At 42.5% G+C, this 22,338-nt stretch overlaps 1 protein-coding gene across 1 annotated transcript; it reads right to left on the reverse strand.

Moving 5' to 3' along the window:
• Positions 1-863: 863 nt before the first annotated feature.
• On the reverse strand, positions 864-9,294 carry LOC147848595 (histone deacetylase 2-like). The gene is made up of 13 exons (XM_087338336.1): positions 9,100-9,294; positions 8,936-8,991; positions 7,961-8,078; positions 6,330-6,392; positions 4,178-4,246; positions 2,934-3,100; positions 2,708-2,772; positions 2,553-2,599; positions 2,419-2,463; positions 2,280-2,330; positions 2,012-2,098; positions 1,839-1,926; positions 864-1,109 (listed from the first exon to the last, which is right to left on the reverse strand). The coding sequence occupies exons 1-13, from the start codon at positions 9,235-9,237 to the stop codon at positions 1,009-1,011; spliced, it is 1,095 nt and encodes a 364-aa protein (XP_087194462.1). The 5' UTR covers positions 9,238-9,294; the 3' UTR covers positions 864-1,008.
• Positions 9,295-22,338: the final 13,044 nt, after the last annotated feature.

Consider the following 22,338-nt stretch of genomic DNA (forward strand, 5'->3'; position numbering starts at 1 on the left):
TAATATTATTGGATTGTGTTTATTATTTATAACAAATAGAAACTATAACTGAAAAGATAAACCACTTCACATCTTTGTAAGTTGTAACCAAGGATTGCAATTGATGAAATTGTAACGTGAACTTTAGATATAAACCATAGTATGAGGGTTATTTGGTTGGTTAGTCAATAGCAAAACATGTATTTTAATTACCATGTCCAAGATCGGATCAATTGCTTCACAAACTAATCTCACTTGTCAGAATTTTGGAGTGCCCTTCCTAGATTGTTAATTAGTTTTAGCAACATGACTAGAATATGACATACAATAACTAGGTTAAATAATCTGATGCTTTAATGTTCAATTGACCATCGTCTAAGCATAAAAAATGATTATGATCACATTAAAATATCAATTGCAATTGACAAATGTCTAAGCACCAATGGATTATTATCAGATTTAAAAGAGCACATTTAAAAGAGTATAATATATTTCATGAAATATGAGGACTAAGATTTTGTCTCACTTGAATAATTAAGTTGACGCTATGAGAATAATTACTAATATGTTTTGTTTGAATTAGGAAAATGGAGTGATGATCAAGTGGTTGGGAAACACTAAAGGACATTTTTGGGTTTGATTGGTTTAGCCATTCACATACGAGACAGATTGGGCACTTAGCTAAACTCTCGCCATGCAACTATGTTCCACCACTGTGATTTGTTATATATGTGTAACAGCCCAAGCACTATAGGTATGCAGATAACATTCTGATACTCAATTGGAACCAGAGGATTGCTAGCATCATGTAAATTATCTTAGCTATGATTTTCCATACATCCAAATTACTTGCTACATTAATATGCGACTACACAAAAAAAATCCCCAAAGCTACAAACCCTCTTATCATGATTGATAAATACCCATCTGCAAATAATACATGTGTTTGTTTGTACATGATTACAAGCCTGTACAAACCTGTGTGGTCATTGATAAACAATCATGGCAACAATACCATATTGCATACTATCATTGCTCAATGTTCACTGACTCCAAAGATATGTATTTCTTTGAATTAAGATTTATAATAGACTCAGCTATAACTCCAGCACTTGATTTCATGTAGCCACCTGTCATAAGGAAGAACAAAACGAATGAAAGGATATATCCTTTTCAGAGAAAGCATAGCTTAATCATGGAAAAGCCCAATCTGTGGTTAAAACCCAAATGGTGTTATTAACACCTGGGCTGATATCACAAACCACATTAACCTATGTATGAATATTAACTCTCATAACTTCCCTCTAGATTTAGTTATGTTGAAGCTAGTTCTATTAACAGATGACACCATTTAACTATCTAATGTAACTGGATACCAAACTTTTCGGTTCTGGAAGGTTTGGTTTCTGACGAGGGTCATCCCACAGGATGTCTCCTCACTTTTGAAAATTTACAAGAAAACATATCAGCTTTTATAAAAGTACCAAAATACTCAGTTTAAATTAGACTCAACCAGCACTTACTTAGGTCTAATTAGTTTAATTTTGGGCCCAATCTAGACTAATTAGTTGGAAAATAATAGGCCACTTAATTTGCCTGTTATTAGCAGTTAACCGGTTGATTAAGTTTGCAATCAATAGGCTAGCTAGTTAATCACCATATCAATCATTAATTAGGAGCAAACTTATGTAAAACAATACATATGTAATTGCTAATTAGTCTAATCAAATTTGATGGGTATTATGATGATTTTTGAAAACCAGGCAAATGTGCAACAAGTTAGTGGTATATCAAAATTGATACGAGATCTGCCTAATGAATTTTATTTTGTTTAGCATGGCATGTAGGAACATACAAACCTGAAGTAAGCATGACAATTGGAATATTTTGCTCTCTTGCAAACTGGAAAACAATTTCATCACGTTGTTTGACACCTTCAGGTGATATCTGCGAAGGATTATGTTTATATTCTGTGAATAGCATGCAAATTGTAGTTGCTTAATTGAATACAAAAAAAAAAGCAAAAACTTACAAGCATCCTCCCCAAAGGATCCCCAGATAGAATATCTGTCCCAGCATTGTAGAGTATCAACTGTGGTTGAAATGCACTTTTGGCATTCTTTTACCACACAATCACAACAACGCTTAGGGGTATACATGTATAAATATATATAAGTTAAAATTTTGGTACATCTTACATGTTCATGAATAAGGACATTGATGCACATGTACATATGGAATCCAATTGCAAATGTCAATCATGAAGAAGTAATTGAATGACACTTTTTTATGACTAATACCTTCAGTTCTTCCCACAGCCGTTGCAAGTAGACATTGGTAGTTGTCCCACTCTAGTATATGATTCCATGTATTAAAATTCTGAAATGTTGAATAAGAACTTAATCTTTGTCTTCTTGAAACTTTCGTGAAATTTCTTACCAGTAGCTCTACTTTTTGATTGATCCATCTTTTAGCTCCTTGATCCTAAGCATGTGGCACCCAACAAACTTACAGAACAAAAGGCAAGCTACCATATCATATGCAGTTTCAAACATTCTTGAAGCTTTATGTACCTGGGGATAGATTTCACAGTTGTACATATCCAATATGTAAACTCTTCCTGAAAGATGAAAGCACATTTCATGGGGCAAAGAAGTCCAATGATTTCTATAATGAAGATCAAAATCATACTAATGTTTTCTTACTTGAGTCTATAGATGACACTTACTATCTTCTGCAAAGTCTCTTGCGTGGCCATTGCCCTGATGTGCATCGAGGTCAATAATCATAACTCTGTACCATCAAATACAAAAAATTAAACAAATAATTCAGTGTGTTAAGATTTATCCTATAGTTTTTTATATCTATAATTCATATACAATTATCAGATGTCAAGAGTCTTCCATAAAGAAATATTGACAAATGACTAATCAATCATGCAGACTGAGAAATACCTTGATATGGATAATTCAGAAAATGCAAACTGTATAGAGAGTGTGATATCGGCGTAAGCACAAAACCCGCCACCTTCTGTTGCGCAACAATGGTGGAAGCCCCCTCCCAAATTAATAGCCCAACCTCTCTCCATTGCAAGCTTGGCAGCTAGAACTGTCCCACCTACCTGTCATCAAACAACACCAACACTCTTTACCTTCACAAAACTGAACCTTTAAAATATTTATCCATGAATCATTTTCAATAAGATCAAACAATAAATTTGAGTGCATATGTCAGTTGGAGTGTGAACCTACACACATTTGTAATACAAGGAGTTCAAAATCAAATACATTTACAAATTAACAAGATCTCCGTGTATGCATTGTTAATAAAGGTCAAGCAAATTCTTTGAACTTACAAAGAAACAATTGCTTTTTAACATGAAACATCCCGGCATACTTTGGTATCAGAGAATGAATGTTTTAGTCTGCATGATACATGCAACATCCATTTACAAGAATTTGGCTCAAAATTGAAATATCACAACATTAGATTTATTTTGTAATGATAAATAAACCAAGAAGGTTCAGCGCCATGCATGTCTGTGTGTATTGAATGATAATATGTTGAATGGGAGTTTCCTAATCAAACTCGAAAACTTTTAGGAACAAGTGGAAACAGAAAGAAAAGACAAACGAAAATCCCACATAATTCATCAAGAAACAGCATTAAAATCGGTAATATGATGTATATCATGATCATCAATGCAAATAGTTTCTCAAACAGTCAAAAACAATATTCCATAATTTTAGTGATTTTTTGAAATAGCATTATTTGAGTTCCAATTTATGTTCTGAGGTGATGGAATTTGTAAAATGCAAATTCAGCTTAAATGTCGGTAAATATCCTAAAGAAATACATATCCTAATGCAAGTTCAACATATGACAATGAGGACAGATCCAAAGGAAAAGAGAAGATACCTGACGAGCCATTCGAACTTAACATTTTATCATATTTCCTGTTAAATACTATGGTACAAACGCAAATAACATTTTTTCTTTTTTCTTCATAATGCTTGAGCCACCATAGTTCATCATATATGTCTATTTTTCAACTCATTGATATTTCATCTCATTATTTTATCTAGAATTCCGAAAGGACGATAGAAAGGAAATCTCAATATATTAGACATCTACAACTTGTAAGAAGTATAAATATATTTAAAGATAATCTTAGAATTAGAATTGAACCAGCCAATACCTGCAACCGGAAAGGCTGCAAAACTTTGCGCTGCACAATAAAATTCGGCAGCAATGCAACAGGTGGTACCTGAAAGAAAAGAAATCATACAGATAAGTGTATCTTATATGCAATAATTATCTAAAGAAAGAAAGTCACAAATTTTACAAACCCAATATTTTTATTACTATTGAAGTGGGAATTTCTTGTACGAATATAGCTCACCAAAGAGGATGGATATAGATTTGTGTTGAGGATGAAGTTGGTTATAGAGGATCATGTTAATTGGTTTATGCAAACATAGAGACCTAATGAATACAGCTAGAGATGATCATCAAATATTACAAGAATTGAATGATGTCCATACATTCATAAAAATAGAGGGGAATTTTTATGTGCAATAAAAGAAACTCTCCTTCAAATAAATTTAGAAAGTGGGACAAATGTGTTGACCACTCCAAAAGAGAGAGCACAATATAAGAAAACGACAAAATAATGAATGGACAGGAAATAAAACAGAATTGGCTCATGAATCCATCACTAATTATGCTTTGCTGCTCACATCTGCCCATGAATCAGTTCTGAATCTTAAGAAGCAAGTGATCAATTCCTCACCCATGTCTTACCAATACAACCAATGCAAAATTATTTGGACTTGATAAATGGAACTGAATGGTATTGGAAGGAATGCCCTAACTATGGAATAATTTCCTACAAATAAACATGGTGAGCAATGTATTCATGAGAACTACCAACACCATAGAAGGATTATTAAAATACTTCCCAAAAAGGCATTATGTGAATTATTATCAAATTGGATGCATAATACTGTAAAGCCAGTTGAATAAAAGTTATTTAAGCTCCTAAGCATGTACGAGCCGTAAAGTAGTGCCATGTTCACATGAGCTACTTTTCTTTCTGAATGGTCAATACAGGCCAGCCAAATTAATGAAAAGCTGTGGTCTCAAGATGATATTTACAATGTCTATAACCTAGTCCTTGTGGTTAACACATTGTATTGATGTTCGAATTCTGCAAAAAAAATTGTTTCAGTAGAATAGGCAACTTCGACCTAAATGAAGTGACCATTGCCTACATTCATGAGAACATGCAAAATCATGTAAAGAATTATTATTGAAGCACTTCACCAAAAAGGCAGTATGCGAATTATTATCAGATTGGGGCCATAACAAAGTAAGGCCAATTGAATATAACTTGTTAAAGTTCCTAAGAATGCATGAACTATAATGTATTGCCTTGTTCACATGAGCTACTTTTCTTGCAAAATAGACAATACAGACCAGCAAAATTAGCGAAAATCTGTAAATTCCACAATGAACATTACATTGTCTATAACCTAGTCCTTGGGTTGATTCATTGTATTGACGTTCAGTTCCCGCGAAAACCACTGTTTACAATATGAAGTGCTCATTGTCTCTAAAGGAACTTGTATCTTCTTGTTATGCTTAGTATGTTTACCTGGAAAGGTAAGGTGTATGTACGAAAACCATTGTAGCTCACATTTTTATTTTCTTTCTATAGAGAGATGTACATATGTTGTGTGCCAAGATGATAAGAGAATTAGCTAACGAACTGCATGATTAAACTGTCAACCATTACAAGATAAAACAACTTTGTTCAGATAGCTTGGGCCAAGTCCTTTGTTAGAGTTTCGATTTAGTGTTTACAGTTCATTGGAATGCTTGTTCTACTCTCTCTAGCATTCAAAGATTGTAGCTTTTATGACAGAAATATGTTTGAAATTCATAAAAACCGTACCATGGCCTTTGTTGAGATTCTCAAGGGCTGCATTTCACAACCCTGCTATGAAAGTTTTTGGAAGATACAAGTATAAGGAGGTCAATGTTTCTACAATATTAATGGGTGCGATGTTGGAAGTTTACTTTTGTGCAGAAAATAGAGATAATGTGGAGAAACTCAGCTGAAGAAGGCCCACATTTTTGAGCCAACTCCATATTCATGACTATACAGTCCTGAGATAGAAACTTATAGAAAAGAAACCAAAGTAGTGGTTGAGATAAAAAAACATATTGTGGCTGTGACAGTGACAGACAGTAAATTATGATTCAGATTGTGTATTTATATGATTCAAGTCTGTGATTTGAATGCCATTCATATTAATAGTTTTATCTTAGTACAGTGCTGAACTTACTTCAATTATATAAGCAACTTTCGCACTCCACTTCAAACTTTGTAGGTAGTCCTTAGTATGTACCTTCATATAGATGAATTGACATTAACTAGCATCTCTCTCTCTCTCTCTCTCTCTCTCTCTCTCTCTCTCTCTCTCTCTCTCTCTCTCTCTCTCTCTCTATATATATATATATATATATATATATATATATATATATATATCTATCTCTCTCTATGTTTGTCACTGTAGTGTCCTTTATGAAATCAGAGGGAGATACCATTGCCTCTTTAAACAAGGCTTTGGCCCACTACGCAAGGTAATGGAATATGAGGACCAACCATGCCTAGGACTTTTCTTGCTAGAACTCAAGAGACATAGGGAAAAGTTGTTGAAGGACAATAATACAGCCACACAAGCTCATTCACATAGGACAGTCACAACTTTCTTTAGCCCCATAACTCGGGCTACCGAACAAGACATAACAAAGGGGTTACAATAGATCGGGCAATAGCAATTTGTCGTGCACGTGGGCCCCGGCCCCATGGACCACAAACGCAGCGCACTTGTCATCGACAAATAAAGGCCATTATCTCCCGCCATCGAAGGTGCTTCCCTCACTTCGCAAAACCTCTCCATTCTGGATCGGCCTATGCTAGAGTTTCATGCCCTTCATAGAAATTCTATATTTGGAGTTTCACTATTTTGTTTTATGAGCTTAGCTGTAATATGCTTCCCCAAACATAAGTTCCATATGGTGGCACATTTTCTTAAGTTCATAGTATTGTGCCATCATGGCTTTCGTTCTCCTAGGTAGATATTGATCCCATTCTATTGACTCGGTATGTCAATGCCAAGGTATTCAAAATTGTGAACCACTTGAATTCCCTCCCCTTCATTGTACACTATGGGCTGAACTTTCAGATTTATCAATTTGGTTTTAACGAGCCACTGTGTTAGCACCTATGTAGCATATCTAAAAGCTTTTGCGGTTTCAGATTAGAATGTATAGCATGTGCATTCAGAAGGAATATTTGTTGGACTAGATTGTGTAAACGTGTTAATAATGGGTTAGAGATAGGTTGTCAAAAACAAAATATACTCCCTAAAATGATTGTTGATGGATAATATATTTATTAGAATCTTGTTTAAACTTCACAAACAATGTGTCAGCTGTACATCAGAGAGACTTGATAGTTTTCAACTTTTCTCGTCCATTTGTAGTGTTTCTTGGAGTAGATTCTGTTGATGCCACTATTCCAAATCTTATGTGCATTATAAAAGTATTGATTTCATGGATATGTCAATACCTTAAATATTGAGAAGAAATGAGAGTACTACATCAATTTCATGAACATGTCAAGTGGATAATTCAAGGATCTACTCTCCTTCCATCGCTAATATGAATTCATTACAATGTATATTCATCTCATAAATATCCCAATGTTAAGAGCATAGAAGTCATTAAGAGGCTAGAGACATGCCACTTTACCATACAGCCTAGACAGGATATGGTTTGGACATTCTATGGCTAATTGCTTCTAATTATTGGCTAATTTCTTCTAATTATTGGCTAATTTACATTAATTCAAGATTAGAGAAGTCCTCCTAACAGCTAAAGACACTAAACACTGGAGGTGATAAGATGGTACCACAAGGAGATCATCTTCTGTGGCAGCATTAGGTTCCACGATATGCTTATCATCCAGCATCTGTTTCCTCACGAGAAAATCCTTAATATGCCTCCATTTTGATGAATCAAAGGGATGCCTGTGGCATGTACATCATGGAACAAAATCAAAGAGATTTCTCCCAAATGAATTCTCACTGATTTTCAAACAAAAGCAAATGAAGATCCTTAAACTGCTCCATTTGGTTGAATTAATGGAATGAAGATCCTTAAAGAGGAAAAAAACGAAAAGATTTTTCGCAAACTAATTTCCCAGATTTACAATGAATACCAAAACGAAAATCCTTAATATGCATCCATTTGGATGAATCAACATGAACAGAATGGCATGAACATTAGAAACGAGTCAAAAGAAAATTTTCCCAGACGAATTTCCCTATTTTCTATGTAGAAAAAAATGAAATTCCAAATATTCAAAGGAATTACTGATCCCAATGTTGATTGGGAGTATGGCAGGAAATTAACAAAAGAAAATCAAAAACATTTTTCTCAAACAAATTTCCTCAATCTTCAACAAAAACAAACCCTCCATTTGATGTATGATCCAAATCTCCACAAGGATGGGATAAATACAGAGAAACAAGCCAAAATAGATTTTGCAAAAGAAATTTCCTCCGTTTCCAATGAAAGTAAAATTCTTAAAATGTCTCTGATTGGATGAATCAAATATGCTTAATCCAGAACTACACAAAGATGTCACATGAATGTTAGGAAATAGATCAAACATGTTTCCCAAACTAAATTTTCTCAGTTTTGAACTTTTCCTCTAGCACGAACAAATAGTGATGAAAATTAAGAAAATAGTCCCTCTCATTTTCTTTTCTTTCTTTCTTTTTTTTCTTTTTTCAAATCTCTCTATACTTTCCCCGTATGTATTATTCCCACGAAAGAAAGACAGATTACAGAGAGAAGAAAAGAGGAGATTTTTTTAACTTACAGTTTTTCCAAGCCGAGAAAAGCAATGTTATAAGAAGATGAGTAAATCAAAGGGACCTGAAAACGGGGAGGACCAAAGACATCAATCAAAAAGAGAGGAAACAAGAAATGGCAGGAATTGAGAGTTCCGTTAGGGTTTATCCGAAGATGAGGCAAAGAACATACCTTGTCGGAGGAAATGGGGAAGTAGAGCTTGCTGGACTTGATGCGTCTGAGACAATCTGATTGAGAAGAAGAAGAAGAAGAAGAAGAAGAATACGAGATTTGATCCATCTTTCGTCTGCATAGAATGGGAAGGTTCATTATATCACACTGTTTGAATTCATGTGATATGTATAGTTGAAGCTTTGGAGCTAAATATGTGTGAACAGAGAATGAATGATGCATTTCTTTCATTCTTCTGCCCAACAAAAAAATGGAGAATGAGTCTGTTGGGCGTCGGGATTACGATTGCTGTCTCTGGACATTCACTCTTTTGTCCGACAAAAAATTGGGGAATGGGTCCCTTGGGCGTCTGGATTACCATTCTTGTCTCTTAATCGGATGTTGGGCTTCAACACAAGTCAACGTGGAGTAGAAAAGATTAAGAAGATAAGGGAACGTGAGCTACGTCGACTCGAAGCTATGGTTGGGGTACCTCTTACATGGGGACCACGGGCCACATCCACATGGCAACCCTTTGACCCCCCGCTTCTCTTCGAGAGACTTGGATGGAAATGAAATTAGGCCTAGTATAGAATCATTCTCATTGTAGAACATGTTTTTTATATCGAACATGTTTGTTGTTTTCTTAGAACTATTTAGCTTAAACTCTATTTTATCTTATTTTTATTTTTACTTTCGATGAATGGGTAAATATCCCATTTTTGTTGTACACCATTTGTCTCATGGGCCAATTTTGGCCTTAGAAGACGTTAATATATCTTTCTTTCTTTCTTTCTTTCTTTCTTTCTCTGGACATTCATTCTTTTGTCCGACAAAAAAAATGGGGAATGGTTCCCTTGGGTGTCAAGATTACGATTACCATCTCTGCACCTCTCGACATTCATTCTTTTTTGTCCAACGAAAAAAATCGGGAATAGGTCCCTTGGCCATCGGGATTACGATTTTCGTCTCTGCGAATACTTTTGTAAGTTGTCTCTGTCGGCATCCTTCCCCATTTCGTGTCTTGCTTGGAACTAACACCACTATTGAACCCTCAACCCCTCCCTCCACACATTGTTGCTACCATTTGTCTATTTGTTTGTCGGCTCCATGACATTTCGGCCCTTGCTACCACGTTGTTTACCCCCCCAACCCCCCGTGTTGTCTATTGGTTTTGTCCATCGACGAATGAGTTGGTTTCTCCTTTCCTACTTCCTTGTTGGTTGGTTCGAGTGCTTGGTGTGGTTGGTTCATCCTTGGGGCATATGCATGTCATCTTTTTATGACTTTGAATCCGTCTTATCTTCCCTTGATTGTGGACTATCACTCGATTCTTCCTCAATGCTTTTGAATCATTTGCAAGGAAGAAAATGATTCAAAAGTGTTACATGCTTTCTTCCTTGCCTTTATGTTTGGGCACCTTCATTATATGTTTTCTTTGAAGTTCGTGATCAACCCTTAGGTCTCGCTTACCACCTTGCCCATTAATGCATGTTAAAGTCAAGCATTAGGGCAAAGAAAGCATCAATTTAAAGGTTGTTTTGAATGGTCGGTGTAAGCTAACTTAATTTATGTGAAGATAATGATCAAAGGTGACTACTCTTAGAATTTAAGTTAAAAGGGATAAAATAATTAATATTATAGTGAAAGACATTGAACATTAATGAAACACGAGAATATGGTTATAATGGGAGTCACTTGGTCATTTTCTACTAGAGGGTAAAAGGTTAATGCATGGAATGTTATGCCTCCTCGTTCCATGTGATGATCAATAATGAACATCATCATCAAACCATTCTCTAGCAATGACAAAATTAGGAAAAACCAAAACATGGAGATGATGCCTCACATGCCATATGGTGGTCAAGAACAAACAAACGAGATTTGTTGGATGGATGTAGTAAAACATTTACTACCAAAGTTGAAACACAACAAGCATGCCTTCGTAGGACATAAGCAAGTTAGCAACAGAGATTTGACAATGACCAAGAATGGATGATACATGGCCATGGGAAGAGAACATTTTACGAGAATTCAAGAATGACAATCATGCATCGTAAAGTCAACAAAATGAACGAGTGACATGAAATAGAGAATGGGCATCACCAAAATAACCTTCAATAGGAGAAGATGAAGCAAAGTGTCAATGTCAGTGTGTGTGCCCATGCCACGACTGAGTGAGGAATGAGAGGTTGAGAACGAACATTGCAAGCGAACAATGATTGTTGTTTACCGGAATTCAAACACGATGAAGCACTCTCTCTAACGGGTGGTTCACGATAAATCTAGAGACCATGGCCGAATGTGCTCATGAGGTGTCAATCGCTTGTTTGTATACTTACACACGCACACACATACATACATACACACACACTCAGTGACTAACTGCTACCAAAAATTAAAGAGGGCAAGTGAGGGAATCGCGGACGCGGACGGTGCAGGTCGCTCAGCTGATGGCGCATGTGATCGCCATCGTCCAATCTGGATAAAAAGCTGACAACGTCTGTCACCAAGAGCCCGACTCTGTCATAAGGAGCCCCGTTGTCTGACAGCCTCTGTCACTAGGAGCCCGACTCTCAAAAAACTAAAAGTAATAAGGAATAAAATAGCAATATAACAAAATAAAAATGAACAGGGCATTGCTTAGAGTTATTCTTAAGTTTTGCTAAGTTTATGGTTCAAATCTATCTTCTTTTTTAATTCTTTCTCTTTGGTTTTTTTTCTTCTTCGATTACTTTCTTTATTAGGGTTTCAACATTTGGTTAGTCACTTTACACTTCATTTACATTTAAGGGTCGTAATAGTGGTATTGAATTCTCGTCTTTACAAGTTACAACGTGATGAATTCTTGTCTTTTGCAATTGTAGATCTTTTACCCTATGATCCTTCTAATCTGCATCCTGCCCTTAACACTTTTGTTTAAGTAAAATTAGCTCTTACCATTTGGGCTATGTTGATTGTCACTTTAATATGCAACTCACTCGTGTTCCAAGTAAAGTTAACTCTTGTAATTTGGGCTTTTTCTTGATTCTTTGACTTTATACCATGGAATACTCTACCTATGGATCATGAGCCAAAACAAGAAGAAATGACACAATGACACATGCATTTTCAAACTCACTCATTCACTCATGTTCCATGTAAAGTTAGCTTTCATAATTTGGCATTTTCTTGGTTTTTTGACTTTCTACCATGAAATACTACTACCTATGGATCATCAATCAACAGAAGACGAAATGACACAATAACACATTCACATTTTCAAACTTGTAGGAAGCATTGGACAATACTTGGAATTTCCAAGGTTAAATAGACATAGCAAACAACTACTAAATAGTACAAAAAACAGTGGCACCTATAACATTTCAATTCCACATGAAAGATTCCATATTAGTGTGTAAAAATAAATTTCCATACATACATCCCTCTAGAGTATCAATATCAATATAATACTACCCAATTTTGAATATATACAAGGTATGCATAGAAAAGCTTGTGGATGGTGAATATCATTCTCACATGCTCATCGGATGCAATAAGTATGATGCCGTATTAGAGAAGCATACTCAAATCCCACCAAGAAGGATGAACATATAAGCACATTAATTACCTTCACACCATTTTTAACTACAAAATAGCAAACCCCCTTCACAAGGGATCACATATATGATGACATGTTTAATTACTCCCATAGATCGGAATTTGCTGAATGGAAAATAAGAATAGATTCTATTCTACTCCATTCTGTCTTAACACCTAAATTCAATAGAAGTGTTTCCTTCTTTTATACCATTACTCAACTGCAATATCTCGTGATAATAGGTCAAGTTTAGCATGTATTGAACTCATATTGTAGGACAATCCTACCCTTTTTGAGCATTGAAAAGAAAATCCTTGGTTTAACACACCCAATATCCATATAATAAATCAATGGTTATTCATATAAGAACATTGAGATATTACCATGATGGCCTTTTCAGTGCAACTACATGTATAACATAACAAAGTTGTAATTTATGTTCGCTTCACACAGAAATATAACAATGTGAAAAATAATGAGCAAAAAGAAGGTGTTTGTTGGCCGGTCAGAGAAGGCAAATGGGAAAGCAAGGTCGGATCGGATAAATATAGAAATAGGAATAGAATTATTAGGAGGGACGGATCCGGTAGTTGTAACCGATCCGGATCCGAACCGATTCGGTTTCGGTTAACGGTTGCTTATCAAGCACCGATTGTAATCTGGCCGGATGCCTATAAAAGGATCCGATGTTTTGTAATGAAGGAGCGAAGAATTAATATAGTTTTGCTTATGCTGATTAATCTTGTCTTCGTCTGTGCTTAAGTGTAATTATCATACGCGTGTATTAACATCCTATCCCTACCACCCCTTTGGAGAAGTGTCGGATAGACACCTGTGTTGCGGCTAGTCCAGCCATACATACAACACTATTTTGGCGACCACGATTCCTGCAGAGTGCAGAGGACAACCGGGGGATGGATGTCTAGACAAAATAACGACCACATCACCGAAAGAGGGAGACGCCACGCCGAACGGCAGCGACGACGGGAAGCCCTGCAGCAAGCCGTCGACGAGATCCGGCGCGATCGGTCATTCTCAAAAACGCTTCGGCAAATCGCAGAAGACGCACTGCAGTTCCAGGTTCTACAAGCTTCCGACGAAGGCAGTAGCATAACCAGCCTCCAAGAAGCGGAGACACTACTACAGACTCTCGCTGGCGGCGACGGGGACGCAGCGGCATTTGCAACATTAGAGGCGGATTCGGATAGCGGGGAAAGCGTGGGATCCCGCTATAAAAGCAGCCACGAGAACAACCCCTTTGAGTCGGATCGCTCAGCAACATCGGAGCCAGAGGAGGAAATAACTCTGGAGTTCGGTGACCGGCAATCGCCGAGGAGGGAGGAGCGGATACCAACACCACCCGCGGAGGAACCGCAGGAGCGGTTATCAACACCACCCGCGGAGGAACCGCAGGAGCGGATACCAACACCACCCGCGGAGGAACCGCAGGAGCGGTTATCAACACCACCCGCGGAGGAACCGCAGGAGCGGATACCAACACCACCTGCGGAGGAACCAGCGCAGGAGAATCAGTGGGACGACACGATGCCGTATCCATACCCAAAGTATCGGGATGAGCCCGACGGAGAGGCACATGTGTATGCATTCCTGCGAACATGGGAAGCCAACCACGTGTCCCAGAGACTGACGGAGCCCGAGGCCGACCGATCCAAAGTCGCCGAATTCGGCATGACATTAGAAGGACCGGCGGCCCGGTGGCACGAACGTTCGAGGCATTGAAAACCCAGTTTTTACGCTTGTTTCATAGACGAGTGGAACAAAGGGAATTGGTCGGACAATTCTACACCACTCGGCAGGGAGAAAACGAGATGGTCCCACAATTTATCATTCGTTTCCAGACCTTGCACAGTCAATTAGCAAGAGCACCACCCGAAGAGGAGGCCAAGGCAGTCTTTTTGGCTGCGTTAAAAGACCCACTTCGAGCGATGTGTGGAATCCTCGATTTCAGCACCAGCACAATGGACCAAGTCATTGATCGGGTCCTGGAAATGGACAACACGAGCTCCTTCTTGCCGATGGGGGCGTTACACCAGGCGCTTCCGAAGGAGGAGGACCTCCGGTTCCGACAAGCCCTACAATGCACAACATGCCTAAATTCGGGGCACTCGACCGTTGACTGCACCCTGCGCGCACAGTGCATGATATGCAATTCTCGCGCCCACACAACGAACCAATGCGAGTATAACCTGTTAACTCGACAAGCGGCACCGGTCCGACACATAGAACCGCGCAATCGGGACCCGGAAGAGGATCGATTCCGGAGGGACGACCGCTACCGACGAGAACGCGGCGACAGATACCCCGACAGAAGACGCGACAGCTATGACCGAGAGGAGAACCGAAGGGATAGCTACCCCCGGGACCGGTACGACCGAGACGAATCCCCGGAATACGAGCGACGCAGAGAAGAAAGGCGGCCAGGGAACCGGAATTTCCGACGGAACCAAAGGCGTGGATTCTTCCGTAGAGAGGAGCGTCGGGAGGCAACAAGGAATGACAAACCAGTAGCGGCACCGGAGAACCAAAAAACTGAGGACAACCGCCGGGGAATGCCCCTTCCCCAAACATGGGAAAAAGGAGAATCCAGCAACACGCACAGGGTGTACTGTTATTACTGCCGAAAAGAAGGGCATTACAGTAATCAATGCCCAAGCAAAACAGCCGACAAGCAGCCAGCAGTCAACATGGTAACAGCCGAAGTACAGCAGGTTACCACGCGGTCGAAAGGGAAGGCCGCCGAATGGGAAGCCCAGGAAGCAATCAGAAAACAAGCGGCACAATGGATCAAAGAAGCCAACGAACAAGGTGCGGCGGAAGTAAGAAACCAAAATATGCCAAGGGAGGAGGAAATCGTACAGCCAGGAGAAAACCCGACATGGCAAGCACTACAAGATTGTCAGATCGTGCTGCCGTTGGCACGGTTACTACAGTTGGTGCCGCGGTTTACAGCAGACTTACAAGCCGCCGTGAGCAAACCAACGCCGACGCCGGCACCGGCATTTTTCTCCAACCCGGAGGAAGCCCCAGCGGTGGTTGATACCAGTAGCCCAGCAATCACGACAATCGTCAAAGGAAAGGAGATTCCAGGAACAATTATTGACGGAGGCTCCGGGGTGAACGTCATTAGTCGACAGACATGCGACGACCTAGGCATCCAGGAGTGGGAACCATGCCCCTTCTGGTTACGCATGGCGGATATAAGCTCAGTCCGACCAACGGGTCTTATCCGGGACTTGGAAGTAACAATAGGAGGCCACGTATTCCGAATATCGGCCGTGGTACTAGAGCTGAATGTACAAGGCGCATATCCCCTACTGTTAGGACGACCATGGCTGCGAACGGCGCATATCAAGCAAAACTGGCAAAAGAATATGATCACGTTCCGACGAGGGAAAACAAAGGTACGGGTAGCCACGCAACCACGGGTGCTCACTAGCAAGGAGGCAACCCCTTTATATGCCGAAAGCATCAACATGTTGGAGGGCTTACCGGATGAGGAAGTTGATCGGTACCTCGAGGAACACCCACAGATCGTCCCACTTTTTGAGGTGGATATCACGGCAGCAGTAGAGCCGTACATCACAATGCCGGACGAGCCGGACAAAGTGGCGATCCGGGAACTACGCCAAGCACAGGAAGCCCTAGAAAGAGAAATGACGATATCCCAAAGGGTGAAAGCATCCCAGCTGGAAGAGGTGGACCTCGGCACAACAGAACAACCCCGACCGGTAAAAGTCGCGAAGGAATTGCCGAAGGAGGAAAAACAGGCAATGGTAGCACTGTTAACGGATTTTAAGGACGTGTTCGCATGGTCATACGAAGACATGCGAGGGTTGGACCCCCAGCTCTACCAGCACCAAATTCATCTAAGTACTGACGCGAAACCCATCGCTCAACGTCGGTACCGGATGAATCCAAACTATGCGGCAAAGGTGAAGGAGGAAATTGACAAGCTTCTCCGGGTCGGATTTATCCGACCAGTCAAGCAAGCAACCTGGCTAAGCCCGATAGTGGTGGTCCCGAAAAAGAACGGCAAAATCCGGGTATGTGTGGACTACAGGAAACTAAATGCCGCGACAGTGACCGACGCTTTTCCACTACCATTCACGGACGGAGTGCTAGATGCGGTGGCCGGCCACGAAGTTTACAGCTTCCTGGACGGATTCAGCGGCTACAACCAAATCCGAATGAACCCGGCCGACCAAGAGAAAACAGCGTTCGTGACGGAATGGGGAGTGTTCGTCGCGGTCGTGATGATGTTCGGATTAAAGACAGCCCCTGCAACATTTCAAAGGATAATTATGGAAATCTTCGGTGATTTTATTCCCGGTTTTATGCAGGTCTTCCTAGACGATTTCGCCGTCTACAGCCGACACGGAGAGCATCTCGATCACCTACGACTATGCTTAGAAAAGTGCCGCGAGTACCGATTAAGTCTGAACCCGGCTAAGTGCGTCTTTGGAGTCGCAAGCGGCAACTTGTTAGGCCACGTGGTGAGTCGGGAAGGAATCGCGGTAGATCCGGATAAGGTAAAAGCAATTCTCGACGCACCGGCACCGAATAGCGCAAAGGCTTTAAGCCGATTCCTTGGTCAAATAAGGTGGCATAGTCGGATGATACGGCACCTTGCCGACTTTGCTACACCATTGCACGCTGCTGTACATAGAGTACCTTTCCAATGGACAGAAACGGAGGAGAAAGCCTACCAAGCGTTGAAGGTAATGCTGTCACAAGCTCCGGTGGTGCAGCCGCCGGACTGGAGTAAAAGCTTTCACGTCTTCGTCGACGCGTCGGACGTAGCAATCGGCAGCGTTTTGATGCAACTCACGGAACCGAACTGGTATCGGCCGGTGTACTACGCAAGCAGGAAACTCTCGAAAGCCGAACGGAACTACTCTACAACGGAACGAGAGGCATTAGGAATGGTGTACAGTGTCACAAAGTACAGGCACTATCTGCTCGGACGAAAGTTCTCCTTTCACGTTGACCACTCGGCACTACTCTACCTGGTCTCAAAGGCAGCCCTGACAGGAAAACTCGCACGGTGGACGCTGCTATTACAGGAATTCGAATTCGACATTTTCCACCGACCCGGGGTGCAGCATGCGGTAGTAGACTACCTGAGCAGACTAGAATCCGGAGAATCAGGGGACGGCGTACAGGACGAATTTCCCGACGCCGAGCTGTTTAAGGTCACGACGGCACCGGCAACGGAGACCACAGTAGCGGACGAAGACAAATGGTTAACCGAAATGCATCAGTTCCTGAGCACCGGAGTTCCCCCGGAAAACCTGGACCGAGACGAACGGAAAAGGATGGCAGTACGGGCAGATGGCGTATGGAGGCGAGCAGTGCGGAGCGATGAAAAGGATCTGATCCTGAGGGAAGCCCACTGTGGAATTGCAGGCGGGCATTATGCCGGCGAAACAACAGCCCGGAAGATATGGCAGAGCGGACTATGGTGGCCGACTACCATGAGAGATGCCGTTAAGTATAGCAGGGAATGTGACCTGTGTCAACGACTGGGCCAACCCACGGAGCAGGCCCGGATGCCACATCACCCGGTCTTGCCATTAGAACCATTCCAAAAGTGGGGCTTGGACTTTGTTGGCCCCTTTAAGCCACCGGCAATGCGGACCGGAAATCGGTATATAATAGTGGCTACCGACTACTGCACCAAATGGGTAGAAGCAAAGGCACTACGGGACAACACGGCGGCGTCCACGGCCAAATTTTTATATGAATGCCTATGGTGTCGGTACGGATGCCCGATTGAGCTGATCAGTGACCAGGGAGGACATTTTCTCGGGCAGGTGGTGGAAAGTTTGACCTCATTCTATGCGGTAGTACACAAACGAAGCACTCCCTACTACCCTCAAGCCAACGGATTAGCGGAATCAACGAATAAAACGCTACAGAACATCCTTAGAAAAATCGTCAATGAGAACCGGACCGACTGGGACACGAAGTTGCAGAGCGTGCTGTGGGCGTACCGAACGGCGTACAAGACTAGCATCCGGACGACCCCGTTCCGACTGGCATTCGGCTTGGAAGCAGTCATGCCAGTAGAATTCCAAATTCCTAGCTTAAGAATACAGGTTAAGGAGCGGTTAAGCGAGAAGGAATCGGAACGAATCCGGCTGAAGATGCTGTTAGAACTGGAAGAAAATCGAATAGCCAGCCTGCTACAGCTAGAACTAGAGCAAAGGAGGAGGAAAGCCTTTGTAGACCGACACCGCCGCGGTAACGAAAAGGAATTCGAGGTCGGGAAACCTGTATTACTGTTCCAGACAAGGATGGGGAGCATGCCAGGGAAATTGCGATTTCGGTGGACCGGACCATTCTGGATCACAAAGGAGTACAATGGGTCTTACCAGCTCGGGACGTTGTCAGGAGAAGTTGTGGGCAAATGGGCAAATGGTTTTCGCCTAAAACCGTATAAGGGGCACATGCCAGCTAACCCCTTCAAGCAAGAACCGGACATCCTGAATGGCGAGGAACCGACACAGATACGGAGGACCGAGGAGCCGACACCGACGCGTAACAACGAGGAACCGACAACAGTGCGCACCGACCCGAACACATCGGGGGGAACCGAACAATGATGCGGCATATGTTTAAAAAAAAAAAAAAAAAAGAATGACGTGGAGCTACAGGTAGAAAAGTCAAGACAAGAAGATCAAGAAAATCATGGTAATGATGAAGGAAGTAGTTACAACCGTCACACGGGTGCACGAGCTATTTAAAGCACAGAACGTGGGGGCGCCGATGTACAGGATTTAAAACGCGCGTCAATTAAGGAGTCATAATGACAGACACGTAGGAGATTCGACACACGCGGCAAAGAAGCGCAAGCATGACACGCGGCAGCAAAGGACAGACATACTATTCATGACACAGCATGCGCAGGCGCCAAAAATAGGACATGCTATTCATGACAGAGCATGCGCAGGCGCCAAAAATAGGACATGCTATTCAAGGCAGAACACGTGCAGCCGTCAAAATTAAAGAGTGACATGCTAATTATGGCAGGGGACGCGCGAAAAACAGGAAAAGGCGGCTCGAGGGAAACGCCACTATATAAAGGAAGAACCGGGGAAGGGTTCACTTTTTACGAATTTTCCCACAAGCAAACGCAGGCTCAAGACAGCAAGATCCGACGCGCAGAACACCTACACCCCGACCTCAGACCACAGGCAGCAGCAGACGAAGAAGAAGCGATGGCACTGTCGGACGGAGCGCGACAATGGCTGACGGAGAACGGATTAGGAGGGCTGCTGCGGGTCGCTGACGCTCCACCACACAAGGAACCAGAGCAGGCGGCAACAGCGGTGGACTTAGCAGAGGTCACTGAAGGAGCGGTACAAGCGCTCACAGGGATTTCGGAGGGAGGACTTCAGACGATAGAGCTACCCTCGAGCCAAATATTCTTCGAGTATTTCGGCGAATACTCCCTTAGCAGCAAGGCGTATCGCACACAGGGCGGAGAGAACCTGCTGTTCGGAGAGGTGGCCCGCGCCCTGATGGAGTACGGGTTCGTGAACCCTCGTCCGGCAGCCATAGCCAAATACCGAGCAGCGATCGTCATCGCGACATTCGAAGGCCTGCAGGTGGACTGGCTCCATTTCATTACCGAAGGACTGAAAGAGGCGATCAAGCACTTAGTGGAAGGGAAGAAGCCATGGGCCGGAATATCCCAATGGTTAACAGTGTTGGTCCCACCGGTGTCCCCCATCAAGCACAAGCAAAGAAGTCGGCAGGAGACTACCCCGAAGCAAACCATGAAGCGCCGACGAATCCTAGAGAAACACACTCCAGGATGGACACAGGAAGAAGAAGCGCCGCGGGAAGAAGGATCATCCCGACAGCCGCGGAAAGAAGGCTCATCTCGACAATCGCGGGAAGAAGACTCATCCCGACAGCAAAGGGAGGAAGGCCCATCATGGCAGCCACAGAAACAGCAACAGCAACCGACAACGAAGAAGAAAAAGGCGGAAAAAGGCAAGGAGAAGCTGGCAAAGAAGACCAGCAAGAGGCAAACCGACACCGAACCAGTAACGCTCGAATCGGAACCGGTACCAGTAAAGGAACCAATAGTGGCACCGACGGAGGACGCTGAAACAGAGGAAGACTCATCCGAACCGATGTTAATACTACCACCCAGGCAAGGAAAGGAGAAACGAGCGACAAGACCGACCCCAACAGCGGACGGAACTCAGCAAAGGGCAAAAGAACCGCCTCCAGTAACCGGAACAGAAGCGACACAGGATGAAGGTCCGTCTGCAGCAAAGACGGCAGTACCGGAACCGACGGCGGCGGAGTTCGAGGAACAAAGAAAGGAACAAGCGCCGGAACAAGAGAAGAGGCCGGAGAAACAGCCGGAAAAACAGCCGGAGCTAGGCACGCCTGCTGACACCAACGAAGGCAGAACAAAGGCACAATGGCTAAGGTGGTTGTCAGGGCAGTTGTCGGGAGTAGCAGACCAGATGGAGAAAGAGGAGGAGCAAAGAGAAGAAGTGACTAGGACGATGACTAAGGATATGGTCAGGCTCCGGGCACAATTACATGAGCTGCAAGAAGAGCTAGCACAGGCAAAAGAAGGCAGCCGACAAGCACAAGATGGCACCGAGCCGGTCGGGACATCAGAAAAGCAAGCCGAACCAGAAACGGAGAGGGCCTTGCAAACCGGCCCTGAGACCGAGAAGTTAATAGCAACTTTGAAAGAAGAATTACAGGCTCAGGAGGCATTGAGAGATAACGAAAGAGAACAGCGGAAGTTGGTAGAAGACGACAGACGGCGAATGGAGGAAGGCCTTCGCCGAAGCAAAGCCACCAATGACCGACTACAAGAAGAAAACGGGACACTGCAAAAGGAAAAAGATAGGCTGCGCCGACGAATGGAGCAGGAAATTGAGCGGTTGCGAGAGGAACTCCGACAACAAAAGGACCGGGATGATCAGTTGCGAGCTCAGGCGAACCGACGCCTAAAACAGAAGACGGAGGAATTCGACAGACTATGTAAGGATTATAAACAGGCCACGTCGGACATCAAGAATCAGGCAGCAACGTACGACCGACAGATAGAGAAGCTGAAAGAGCAGCTCAAGGAAAACCGCTTGGAATTGTCCAAAGCAAGGGAGGAAGTATCGGCGGAGAAGACCTTGACGTCGGAACAAAGAAAGGAGATGGAAGTACTTCGGCAGAAAGTAGGGGAGCTGACAAAGAGCAGGAATGAGGAGAAAGTGAAGTTGACTTTCGAAATCAACAAATGGCGGAGTACCTGTGACAAGCAAAAAGTCGACTCTGAAGCTCAAGCTCAGTTAATGGCCGACATCATCAAACGGATAAGGAAGGAAAAACAAGCAGCTTCGGAACAGGCTAAAGCAGGGGTTGGCCGAATTAAGTTCATCATGTCAAGTTGGAGTACCCGAGCTCAGGCCAGCATAAATGAAAGCACGGAGAAACTCTGGAAGGAATGGGCACAACAGGCAGCTGAACTGCAGATACTCCGAGCTGATGCAGAAAATCGGAAGAAAAACGGAGATGGGTTCTATAAAATGGACGAAGAAAGTATCGTCAACATCCGGGAAGAACTGTCGGAGGATTTCTATGCTCTAGCAGAAGAGCATCTCAAGGAAATCCGAGGGTTAGTAGAGAGG

This window comes from Azolla caroliniana, unplaced genomic scaffold (genome assembly GCF_043228905.1).
Source record: "Azolla caroliniana isolate FFs.n. ecotype wild unplaced genomic scaffold, voAzoCaro1.0.p SCAF_306, whole genome shotgun sequence".
Lineage (NCBI taxonomy): Eukaryota > Viridiplantae > Streptophyta > Polypodiopsida > Salviniales > Salviniaceae > Azolla > Azolla caroliniana.